This window comes from Leptonychotes weddellii, chromosome 11, assembly GCF_054177405.1.
Source record: "Leptonychotes weddellii isolate Sample4059 chromosome 11, ASM5417740v2, whole genome shotgun sequence".
Taxonomy (NCBI): domain Eukaryota; kingdom Metazoa; phylum Chordata; class Mammalia; order Carnivora; family Phocidae; genus Leptonychotes; species Leptonychotes weddellii.
The window spans coordinates 91,260,623-91,272,661 of record NC_138379.1 but is presented as its reverse complement, the minus strand read 5'-3'; the positions used below and the strand labels follow the sequence as shown (position 1 = coordinate 91,272,661).

Here is a 12,039-nt window from a genome sequence, read left to right as displayed (position 1 = left end):
ATTGGATTCTTTGTTCTTTGGGTGTTGAGTTTGATGAGTTCTTTATAGATTTTGGATACTAGCCCTTTATCTCATGTGTCATTTGCAAATATCCTCTCCCATTCTGTCGGTTGTCTTTTGGTTTTGTTGACTGTTTCTTTTGCTGTGCAAAAGCTTTTTATCTTTGATGAAGTCCCAATAGTTCATTTTTGCCCTTGCTTCCCTTGCCTTTGGCGATGTTTCTAGGAAGAAGTTGCTGCGGCTGAGGTCGAAGAGGTTGCTGCCTGTGTTCTCCTTTAGGATTTTGATGGCCTCCTGTCTCACATTTAGGTCTTTCAACCACTTTGAGTCTATTTTTGTGTGTGGTGTAAGGAAATGGTCCAGTTTCATTCTTCTGCATGTGGCTGAAGCAAACCCATGTAGCATTGACCTATGTGTCTGTTCTCTGCCATTCCTCTGGTTTCTAACAGCCCTATTTACAAACACAGCCTCCTCCACACAATAAGGCTTTGGAACCTATGTCAATTTTTTATTTATATGACTAGATGTGATCCCCCAAACTACACATCAGACTGCAACAAATTTCTTCTTAAACTCACAGTGATGCCTCAAAAGATTTAGGTGATTAACTTCCAAATTCTCAGAATAATAGTGAGATCTGAATGACCTAACAATGCACAGCACAAATTAAAATAGATTCATAATTTGCCATGAATTCCCAATGCTGCATCTGTTCTTTTTTAACAATGAACTAATTCATTCATCTCTAATACTTGACATCAGATAAGGAAAGATGACGAAAAGAAGTTGAGCTTTAAGGAACGATAGAAACACAGCAACACCATATGGGAGGACAAGAAAAGAGAGAGAGAGAAGACTATGTAAGACCTGGGTGGGGGCGCCTGGGTGGCTCAGTCGTTAAGCGTCTACCTTCGGCTCAGGTCATGATCCCAGAGTCCTGGGATCGAGCCCCGCATGGGGCTCCCTGCTCCGCGGGAAGCCTGCTTCTCCCTCTCCCACTCCCACTGCTTGTGTTCCCTCTCTCGCTGTGTCTCTCTCTGTCAAATAAATAAATAAAATCTTTAAAAAAAAAAAAAAGACCTGGGTGATCGCTTAGAAGATGCACAAGAGCCAAATAATGGGACTCAAAGCTTGGTCGGTCCATCTGGAAGAGTCCCTTCTGACTTCAGAACTCTGTTGAGTTGTAACCTGCCAGTGATGACTGCATCAGATATCTCTCAGTGACATTCTCCCTTCTGGTAACCAACCATTCTGTCTTTGTAACTCATCACTGCACAATCAAGATGCAAATTCTCTACAACCAGGATCCTGGCTTTCTGTTTCATTTGCCTATCACCAAATTGCTCACAAGCGTGTCCTACCTCCTGTCTATAGTAAACCAACGATTGACAGCAAAAATGGAAAAGATCATGGTTTAGCAAAAACATTACAGTTCATTCTGCAAATGATTTATTGTCACTCAGCTGCATGATTAGCTCTTGTTTTTCATTTTTTGCATTTTTTTTTTTTCTGGACCGCGGGAGTGGTGGTTCATTGGTATTAAGGGCATAGCCAAAATAGTTAAATTATCATGAAAGCCTCCATTGTTAGACAAAGGAATATCCTAAATTATTTTTAAAATTGCCCTTTCTTACCAAGGCCCAGTAAACAATTAGAAACTTCAGACAACATGGAGTTATTTATTAACAAGAAGAGCCCTTATGGGGAAAATAATGAATATCAAGATCAAATTTATCAACAGACCTGTAATTTTTAAACTTGATTCTCTTTCCTCCTTCCATGTCTTCAAAAAAGGGATTTGGAAACATAGTAATTCAAAAATGTTACTCATCTGGTTAAGACTCCATGCCCTAACTTTATTGACTACCATTCCAATTTGGGCCAAGAATGGCTTCCCAAATGTCCCATGTGGCAAACCCAGGTGAATAAACAAAACAGAAACATAAGGATGAGAGGATTGCTATCCTTATTCTAACTAAATATCCTGCCTATTCTTTTTAAGCTGTCACTGCCGTATTTAAGTTATAACTGTATCTTCTCAATGAGAACAGTGCCTTATTATTGGAATTGGCAGGGGGCCTTGACATTTGAGTCATCATTTCATTATGCCTATTCCTTACCCTGGTATACAAGTTAAATAGAAATACAAGCCAGATGAAATATAGGGGGGAAAATCTGAAGCAATCACTTTAAAATGAATTAATTTTTCTCAAATCTACAAATATAGAGAGCAATTAACATGGATAATAATATATTCCACCTCAGGCACATTTTCAAAAATATTCACTCCAATTTCAGAGGCCAAACCTGCTCAAACCCTTCTAGCCAAACACTTCACTTCTGCAAAACAGAACCGACAGCTTTAATATTCTCTAAGTTATAAAGATAGAATAATTCCCCTTTTAAATCAACTACAACTATGGGAAAAAACACACATTTAACAGATTTCCTCTTTTTCTAAACAGCTTCAAAAATGGGCAGCAATCACTGAACATATAAATATATATATAAAATACGCACATGTGAAAAGTATTATTTAAAACGTGTAATCGCATAGAAAAATACCAATTCATTCAGACTAAAATATCCAAATGTGCCTAGCTGGAATTTCAGGTTTGTCCGTAGATGTTTTGAAATCACTGAACGTAAATGATGAAAAATGGTAAGTCACAGGACCCAGACATCCTGAATAAATGGGCATCATTCCCTAGTTCTCAAGCATTTTGTTAAAAATTTTTCCACTGAATTTCAAAATGATAAAAATCAGTTCTAACATGAATGCTATATAAAATCCTCAAAAATGTCTTTGGCTCTGCTTCCAGGAGGCTATTCCCTTGTTTACTTATGATGGCAGGTGCTCCAGAATATGTGATTATTCATTCACTGAGTTTTTAATCGTCTCTACAATTCTTCCTTTAGCCCAGAGCAGACTGTTCATTTCTTTTTTTTTTTTTAAGATTTTATTTATTTACTTGACTGAGGATGAGACACAGCGAGAGAGGGAACACAAGCAGGGGGGAGGTGGGAGAGGGAGAAGCAGACTTCCCGTGGAGCAGGGAGCCTGATGCAGGGCTCAATCCCCGGACCCTGGCATCATGACCTGAGCCAAAGGCAGAAGCTTAACAACTGAGCCACCCAGGTGCCCCAAGCCTGTTCATTTCTAAAAGCCAACAGCTTTCCCCAAAATGCTTGGGAACAAGCTGAATCACCTAAAAGAACTTTATTGTCCTCGATACAAAATACTGAATAGCTCTACTAGAAGCTGAACACGCATATATGTAAATGTCTACTCTGGAACAGTATTATTTATATTATTTATTATCCTATTTAAAATAGTAATGACTAACTTTCTTTACATTTTATTATTCTAATGTTGACTTCTCCTAAAAAAAAAAAAAAAATTTACCTGAGGGAACATACTTGTGTAAACGAATTCAAGATTTAGCTTTTAGCTTTTTGTTTCTTTATAATTTATAACCCAGACTTTCCAAAAAGGGAATTCAAAGAAATTCACAATAATTCCTAGTGTTCACCGTGTTCTCCAAGCAGTGAGCATGTTCTGAAGGAAGGAGTCTGTTTTAATACTAAAATCTATTTAGAAGTCTTGAGATCGTCCCTTAATTTTACAACTTTTAGAAAATCCATTCTTCTGCAAACTGAGACAAAAATAGGATATAAACCAGATGTTCCTCAATTATGAAATTTAGAGCAGAGCACATTCAAAGTGGAGCTTGCTTTTCACCCCTATTTATTTTAGAAGGCAAGCAGGCCCCACGATGTGGGATTCCGTCTTACCATTTGTCTTGTAGTGTGACTTCAATCCGTAGAAATAGTCATGGGTTTACAGTATCAGGCTTTAAGGGAGTCCTATCATTTCTGTAATTACTATGGCTGGTATTAATAAGTATCTTCTTTTTATATGCTGAAATAAATTAATGGAAGAGGCAGACACTATGCAAAATGGCTGGGAAGAAGGCCAAATCTTTTTACATACATCCAGGCACCAGTGATTTCCAAAATGACACTTTAAGCTCTCTTGCCTAAATAATTACAAGGACAGCCAGCCAGCATGTAATTTACTGAAATAATTATGCACTCTTCCAGTTCCCACCACCCAGCTCCAGCCTGTGGCCACTTACCTTGTCTTTGTTTTCAGTGCCAGAAGCCTCGGGCTTGGTCCTGATCACGAATGGGGTGGACAGGCGCAGCAGGACCCTCTCGAAGGCGGCATGAACCCTTGGAGACACGATCTCGAAGCAGTCCTGGAACTTGAGCACTTTGTGAGCATCACATCGAAGCTGCTTCCGCAGGCCTTCCCCTAGCTGAAGGACGGACATGTGGGGGTCGAACATCAGGTGGAAAGGGAAGGCTCTGCAGAAGGTGCTGATGCTGATTCTGAGGTCCGCAGGAACTTGGGAGGTGCCCTGGGGAAGGTTCTTCGTGATGGTGGTGTTTTCACATTCTTTGATAAGGAAGGTAAGACAGCCACAGTTGCCCGGGTTCGAAGCCTCAGAGCCCAGCTTCTCACTGGCAACTTGCTCCACCGCCACGTCCAGCCGGTAGATCTTCTTGGCTGCGGCCTTAATCATCCCGAGCATTGCGAACCCCACAGTATGGTGAGGGTGGAAATAGTGGAGCATCAGAGTGCCTTCAGGGAGCTCTTTGCATAGGAATGATGGCGACTCCAGAGTGGCCTGTTTTCCGAAAGAAGTTCTAATGTGTTCCAACAAAGCATCAAAGCCATTAAAAAAATCCTGCAATGTGCCGCCCACAGCTCGAAGGACTCTCTCATTCTCATCAAAGCATATATTAAAGAACTCCTCGCCAAATCTTTCTTGGATTTCCTCAAACTTCAAACCTGGAGGTAAACGGGTAGGAAATGTTAGAGAAGTATAATGAAATAATCGAATTTATAGCTTTTTTTAATGCTTATCAAAGGGGATAACTAGTGAGTGAGGCAACAGAAGTATTCCCTTGGGCCCACAAATTCCCAAAGAGATGAATTCATTTTGAATTAGAGAAAGTAAATTTCAATTCATCTTCTGGAGGCTTCTAAGATGTTAATAAGCATAAACTTGTTTTAGTATTTTTGTTTGTTTTTAAATAGTCTTATTTTTTTAGAGCAGTTTTAGATTCACAGCAAAATTAAACAATAAGTATGGATATTTTCCATAGAACCCTCTCCCCACAAACACACAACTTCCCCCTCACCCCACTATTAGTCCTGGGCTACTCTGATACATGTGTTACCACCAATGGACCTACAATAACACAGTATCATCTCCCAGAGTCCATAGTTTACATTAGGGCTCACTCTTGGTGGTTGCACTCTTGGGTTTGGACAACTGTGTAATGATATGTGTCCACCCTTGTAGCATCATACAAAGTAGCTTTGCTGCTTTAGAAATCCTCTGTGCTCTGCCTATTCACGCCTCCCTCCCCTGAGCCCCTATAGCATAAACTTTCCAAATGTTGCTAATCTAGCTGCTCACTCTTCTTTTCAATACCCTACTGCATTTGCTATAATCAGCAGAAATAAGATCATCTTAATGATCTCCCTCTTCGTTAGAGTAACTTTTCAGAAGCAACTATAATGTTGTGTCTCTATTGCCTCCATCCACTATTACTATCTTTTCAAAATTCATTTGTTAAGTGGGAAATATCACCCAGAGAGGGAATTTATGGTACCTGAGTGGGGAAAGACATCAGTTTATCTAGTGTCAACAGAAATAATTAAGTTAGACCCCAGTGAGAGAGAGACCAAACAGGGAACTAAAAGTGGCAGAACTGTGGGCTGATTTGCATTCTTTCACCCGCAAAAATGAGAGTAGCCAAGAGTGGAGTAGGAATCTCACTAGAAAGAGTTAAAAGCCTTTGTATTCTCAGTTCATACTTCCATATGCCATGGCCAAAGGAATTCTATGTTACAGCAATGGAATTATAACAAAAAATACATACATACATACATACACACAATGCATGATGTAGAAATTAGAACCAGTCACACGTGATCTAGTTAGATCCACCCTTAAGGATGATCTGAGGAAAAATATGGAGGGAATTTATGGTCCAAAGAGGAAGAGTACAATGCATATATGAGAGTTGAGTGTATGTGCTAAAGGAATCTTCCATATGGAGTCATTCTGTTTCTCCTTTGACTTTGGCTGGAATCAATACATGTAAGTTTGTGTATTCATATTTTCTTGCCTCGTCTCCTGCAGCTTACAGGGAGGTCCTGAAGGTAAGGCAGGATTGGGAAAAGACAGAGGTCACCTTGCTAGTGTCCTGTTCAATACAGAGCAGTCTGGGTTGTCTACAGCTCGGTTTGCTGTTCCTACCTTTATCATTCCCTAAGGGTTCTCCCCATGCAGAAATGCAGGAATAGAACAGTCAACAATACCATTTGAAAAACACAGTCAAAACGCATCATATATTTTTTGAGGCAGTACTACAGAGTATAAACATTGTGATAGCCAAGTGAAGAAATCAGTTTGACAAAAAAAGTTCTTAAAAGCAATGAAACAAGGGGCGCCTGGGTGGCTCAGTCGTTAAGCGTCTGCCTTCGGATCCCAGGGTCCTGGGATTGAGCCCCGCATTGGGCTCCCTGCTCCGCGGGAAGCCTGCTTCTCCCTCTCCCACTCCCCCATCTTGTGTTCCCTCTCTCACTGTCTCTCTCTGTCAAATAATAAAATCTTTAAAAAAAAAAAAAAAGCAATGAAACAAAAAGCGGTAGAAAATCTAAGTGAGAAAGAGTCCTTTTATTAAGAAGAATTTCACATTAATTTTGGTTTCATAGATCCGACATGCAAGTCAAGCTGAGACAGTCACCTATCGAGATTAAAAACATGACTGTGCATCTTACATGGTCATGGTACAAGACTGCCCTTCAGCATGTGCTGCATTCACTAACAGTAATGTCAGCCCAAACGGAGAATAATAGCGTTCATCTGTCCAGTTCTCCAGTGTGGAAGGAAAAAAGCAAGGTGAGGACACTCACTGCAATTTGGCTTCTGTTCCCACTGCTCTGTTGAAACTACTTTTGAAAATGCTTCAGGCAATACATACTGCTCGATCCCTACCTCAGTTAACCTTGTTCGCTGTTTTTCTTTTAATTTGACTCTACTGATCATCTCATCCTCCTAAATCTCCCTTCTCTCTGGCTTCTAAAACCTTACTCTCTTGGTTTGATGACTATCTGTCTGAAAATTCCTTCACAAAAATACCTTCCTATGCCAAATCCCTGTATCATCATCACTACATAACTAAAAAGTCCTAATACAAATTAAATGGATATCCCTTCAAAAACAATGTTCTTGGTTGCTATTAAGTTTTTTCTTCACAAAAGTCTAATTAAAACTAAATTCCAAATAAATAAAATTCCTATAAGCTGACTATACTTGCTAAACTACAGAATCCCATGTGCCATTAAAAATCACGGATGGCTTCTATCCTTTGAAGAGTCCGATTTTAAAAGGATTCAGGGTCTTTATGCACAGAAAAGGAAAAGCGAATTTCTTCTAACTTGCTTTTTTCATAACACTGAAAATGTCCTCAGTTATTAAAGAACATAGATATAAACATAATACGGTAAGCTTATGCTCTATTTCCAGCGCCAAAATCCCCCCAAATCATCCAGAAAATAACAAGTAAATTCACCAGAGGCACAAGCTAAAAACTACTCTGTGAGTACAGCATCCCATCAGCTAGAAATCCCCACTGTCTTACAAAGCACTTTGGTACAGGGTTGTTAATTCTGCAATGATGACACCAAGACCTACGAGGCTGCTAGAGCAAATTGTATCAATAAAGAAAAGCTAAAATGTTTTGAATATTACACTCAAATCCTATACATGGCAATTCTATAAAACCACAATCCTTGATTAACTAATAAAGATTTTTGTTCTCACAATTATGAAAATGTACAAGATCATAAAAGAAGAAAAAACTTCTTCCAGTTGGAAACATGGAAAACTAGTGAAAGATCATGTAACTCTTGCAAATATGCTATAAATCAATAGCCAAGACTTACACTTTAAACCTTATCTCAAAATTTAGGAAGCACAGAGAAAGTATTTCAGCTCAGACAACTGGTACAGTTCTGACTTCCAAGCCTGTACCTACGACTGATGCAAACCCCCTACTTAGAGTAAATCACTTAAAACATATAGACAATGCTCATCTTCTCATAACAGAAAACGCTATGACAGCTTGACATTTGGGTCTATAAGAATACATTCCTCTAGGGGCAAAACTTAAAAAAATCTGCTTTCATTAACAAGTAAGTTAGAAGTTAGAATTTTAAATTACTGTCAATTCACCTCTTGAGAAAAATGAATAGCCTAAACGTGAAGTCCTTTAGCTGAAAATAATCTATTCATCGATGATAAGAATCTTTTGTCCCTCATCTGCTCTCCATCTGACTTCACATTGTGCACTTCTTAAGGACAAGGACATTATCCCCTTTATGTCTGCATACCCATCAATAGCATAATGCCTGGCAACATAGACACTAAGATTTCATTCACAGAAACTAAGCTTTCCTCTAAGTATTTGTTTGATAAATACAATAAAGCTTTTAAAGCTACACTTGTGCCACATTTAAGAACAACTAGACACATTCTTTTCTAATACGAGACTCTACAGATAATTAAATCACAGTGGGATTTGGGTTGTAACAGAGGCACATGGGAATACCTATGAAGGTATGCAGAAAAGAATGTCTGACTCTCTCCTCAGGGAGATAATGTCTGAACGGAGACTTGAAGAAAAAGTGGGTGTTCGAAAACCCAACAATGAAGGAACAATCACATTAATGAATGGACACTAATGGAATACAGATGAGCCAGAGAAATGGAATGGCGTGATCAGGGAAGGGCAAAAAGTAAGTGGATACATCTGGGGAACAGGAGTGAGGGCATGAGTTGGTAACTGATGAGCAATGTAGAGGCTGGACTTGAGGGTGCCAAGACCAGAGTCAAAGACACCAGCCAGAGAGACGCTATAATGTCTTTAAAAGATTATATGGCCTGAATTAGAGAAGTCCCAGTGAGAAGAGTGTTAAGCAATGTGCTGAACATTTTCATAGATCACTTTACACTTAAAAAAATTCTTATCAGGTAGGTATTTTTAATTGTCCTCATTTTACAAGTGAAAAATGTTAAGAAATTTGCCCAAGCTCACACAACGGTAGGTAGCAAAGGTAGGTTTCAGGGTGAAGCATGTCTAATACTACATCTTTGAAATAAGCACAGTATTTCAAAAGAGAAAGACATCTGGGTGGGGGGGTGGGAAATGCATGTCTTGCTCAACATTATATGATCAATGCCTAGCATTCTGTGTGACATTTAGTAGGTGCTCAATAAATATTAGCTAGATGTTGAATGAATTAATGCATCACTAAAGTCAACAGAAAGGAGTTACAAAGAACAGTCAACAGTTACTAAATGCCAGAGCAATGTCAAGTAAGGTAAGGACAGAAAACTGTAAATTGGATCGGTCAGCACTTTGGGGACTTTGACAGCAATTTCAGTGGATGGGAAAGGGCAGAATACTGGGTGTAAGGGGTTAAGGAGTGTGTGGCAGGTAAAGTAATAGTTTTCAGGTGAATTAATACTAGTATTGGGATGCTAAAATTACTCACTTTGTAAAACCGTTATAAATCTGACCTCTAGACTTGGAAAAGAAAATATTGCCTTCATTGAAAATCAAGTAAATAGAGCGAGAAGGCACCAAAGATACGGCATAAACTAGGGTCCTGGATCCTTTAAGGGAAGATCTATCAATAAAAGAGGGTCTTTAGGTCCAGAGACCATCCTTGTCACCCAGCGAGGACAGTGGTCTCCACTAACACAGAAAAAACACCAAAGCAACAGGTGTATCCTTAAGTGGCATAAAGTTCAACTGAGGAGCGGAAAACCTGCCAACTACACACTTCTGTGAGCTGTAGACTCCCTATAATTATTTTTTAATTAACTAGGCTTCTTCAACCTAATATCTAAATAATGTAACTGAAGCACAACTCTATCTCAAGTCCAAACTGTAAAGAGATTTCAATATATATTAAGGAGATAATTATCTTTTCAGAGAAACATTTTTTTCAGCTTTACTCAGCTATAACGGACACATGACACTGTATAACTTTAAGGTACACCGAGTGTTCTTTTGATACATTTATATATTGCAAAATGATTGCCCTTGGTGTGTTAGGTAACACCTTCATTATGTCACATAGTTCTCATTTTTTTGTAGTGAGAACATTTAAGATCTACTCTCTTAACAATATTCAAGTAAATAATACATTATTGTCAACAATAATCACAAAGTTGTACAATCAATCCCAAAAACTTATTCATCTTCTAACTGGAAGTTTGTACGCTCTGACTAACATCTCCCCAATTCCTCTACCTCCCAATCCCTGGTGACCACCGTTCTAGGAGTTTGGCGTTTTTGGATTCCACATACATAAGTGATAGTATATAGTATTTGTCCAGAAACAATTCTTTTATCTAGCAAGTCCCTAAGGTGTTTGTCAGCTAGTTTGATGACACTTCTATAAAACTATTATTCTAGTGTCAAGCTAACCTACAAAGAAATGACTGAAGTTGGTCTCAGCCACCCAGAGGAGATTTACCGGTAAATATTATACACATAGGTCTAAATAATAACAAAGGAGAAAGGCTCTTAAAAAATCCCACTGCCTGAAACGAATTTTAAAGAAAATTGTTTTCAATCTGATCTATTGATACAGTTTCATTTGAATCTCTGTTGGGGTGTAGTTTTTTGTAGTTTCAGAGTATTCTGTCGTTAAGTAAGTAGAAGTGTTAGGATAATAATGCAAAGAAGGACCCCTATCAATTTTGGTCTTAATCTATGAAGAGTTAAACAATGCTTTTCTACTATTTTAGAGGCATGTCATTCTCCTTTCACTGACTTTGTGGCATCTCTGTGACCCTCCAAAAAAGAACACAACTTATGTCACGTATTCATTTTTAAGTATAGGTGAACTAAAACTAGTTAATAGTCTTAAATTTTATGATATACTTAAAGAAAAGAGGACATATATTCAAATTCTTAAAAAACAGGGTTTTAATATCTTTGAGCTATCAAAGAATTTGCTAAGAATAACAATGGGGGACCCTCTAACAGATTTAACATTAATTCTTGAATACCCAAAGGAATAGGCATTATCAGAAGCATATTAAGTGCTTTAGGAACAAAAATATTTATGATGGTTAAGTCTCAAGTTTTTAATTTTGAGAATATGCTAAGATCTGCTTTAAAATATGCATAGCATATAAATTTTAATAGTGAGAAACATGGCACAATGGAGATGAAGCCAAACTGAAAAGTCTGGAATATGTTTTTCACCCAGAAACTACATCTAAAAAGTAGAACATCATATGGAAATGATGAAATAGAGATAATTGGGGGTTGAATGTTGTATGATTGGAAATTTTTAATATGTATGTAATTAATCTAAGTTTTTTTTTAAAAAGCAGAGCATCATAAAATTACACTCCAGTATTATTAGTTGCTACTCTTTCAAGTAGCAAAGCATATATAAAATAGCAGATATTCCCTTGTATTATATATATTTGTCTGTGATTCCTCTGTTGACTGCAAACAGATTTAGTAGGACAACTCTTGAAAAGTACAACCTCTAAACACAGTGTGATCGGGAATGAGAAAAAGAAACCAGTGGAGGAAGAAATGTAACTAAAGCAAAAAATAGAGATAATTTCCCTCTGAACTATAGAGAATCCTGAGTCTACAGATGGAAAGGCACAAGTTGCAGTCAGGATTGATTGATATAGGTTAAATAAAAATTAATGAAACAGAGGGAAAGAAAAACTGTTGACTCCTGTGAGGTGCATCTTACCCATAATCTGGAACTAAACCATCTCGGGAAAACATGTGGGTCTAATTTGAATAACAGCAAAAGGAAGATAACCAATAATGGGAAAGCAGAGTAGAACTTTCAAATTATGAAGGTAAAAATATATATACATAGGCTAATTCAACTTGATCAATACAGGAGAA

General features: G+C 38.0%; 1 protein-coding gene and 1 non-coding gene across 3 annotated transcripts in view; one reads left to right on the top strand and one right to left on the bottom strand.

Moving 5' to 3' along the window:
- Positions 1-12,039, bottom strand: part of GUCY1A2 (guanylate cyclase 1 soluble subunit alpha 2) — a 291,335-nt gene that overhangs the window by 214,684 nt on the left and 64,612 nt on the right. For both annotated transcript variants that reach the window (XM_031031602.2, XM_081799558.1), the window contains one exon: positions 4,140-4,858. In XM_031031602.2, the coding sequence (XP_030887462.2) occupies positions 4,140-4,858 (719 nt within the window). The remainder of the gene's footprint in view (positions 1-4,139; positions 4,859-12,039) is intronic.
- Positions 11,401-11,521, top strand: LOC115942076 (small Cajal body-specific RNA 7). Its single transcript, XR_004076734.1, has one exon.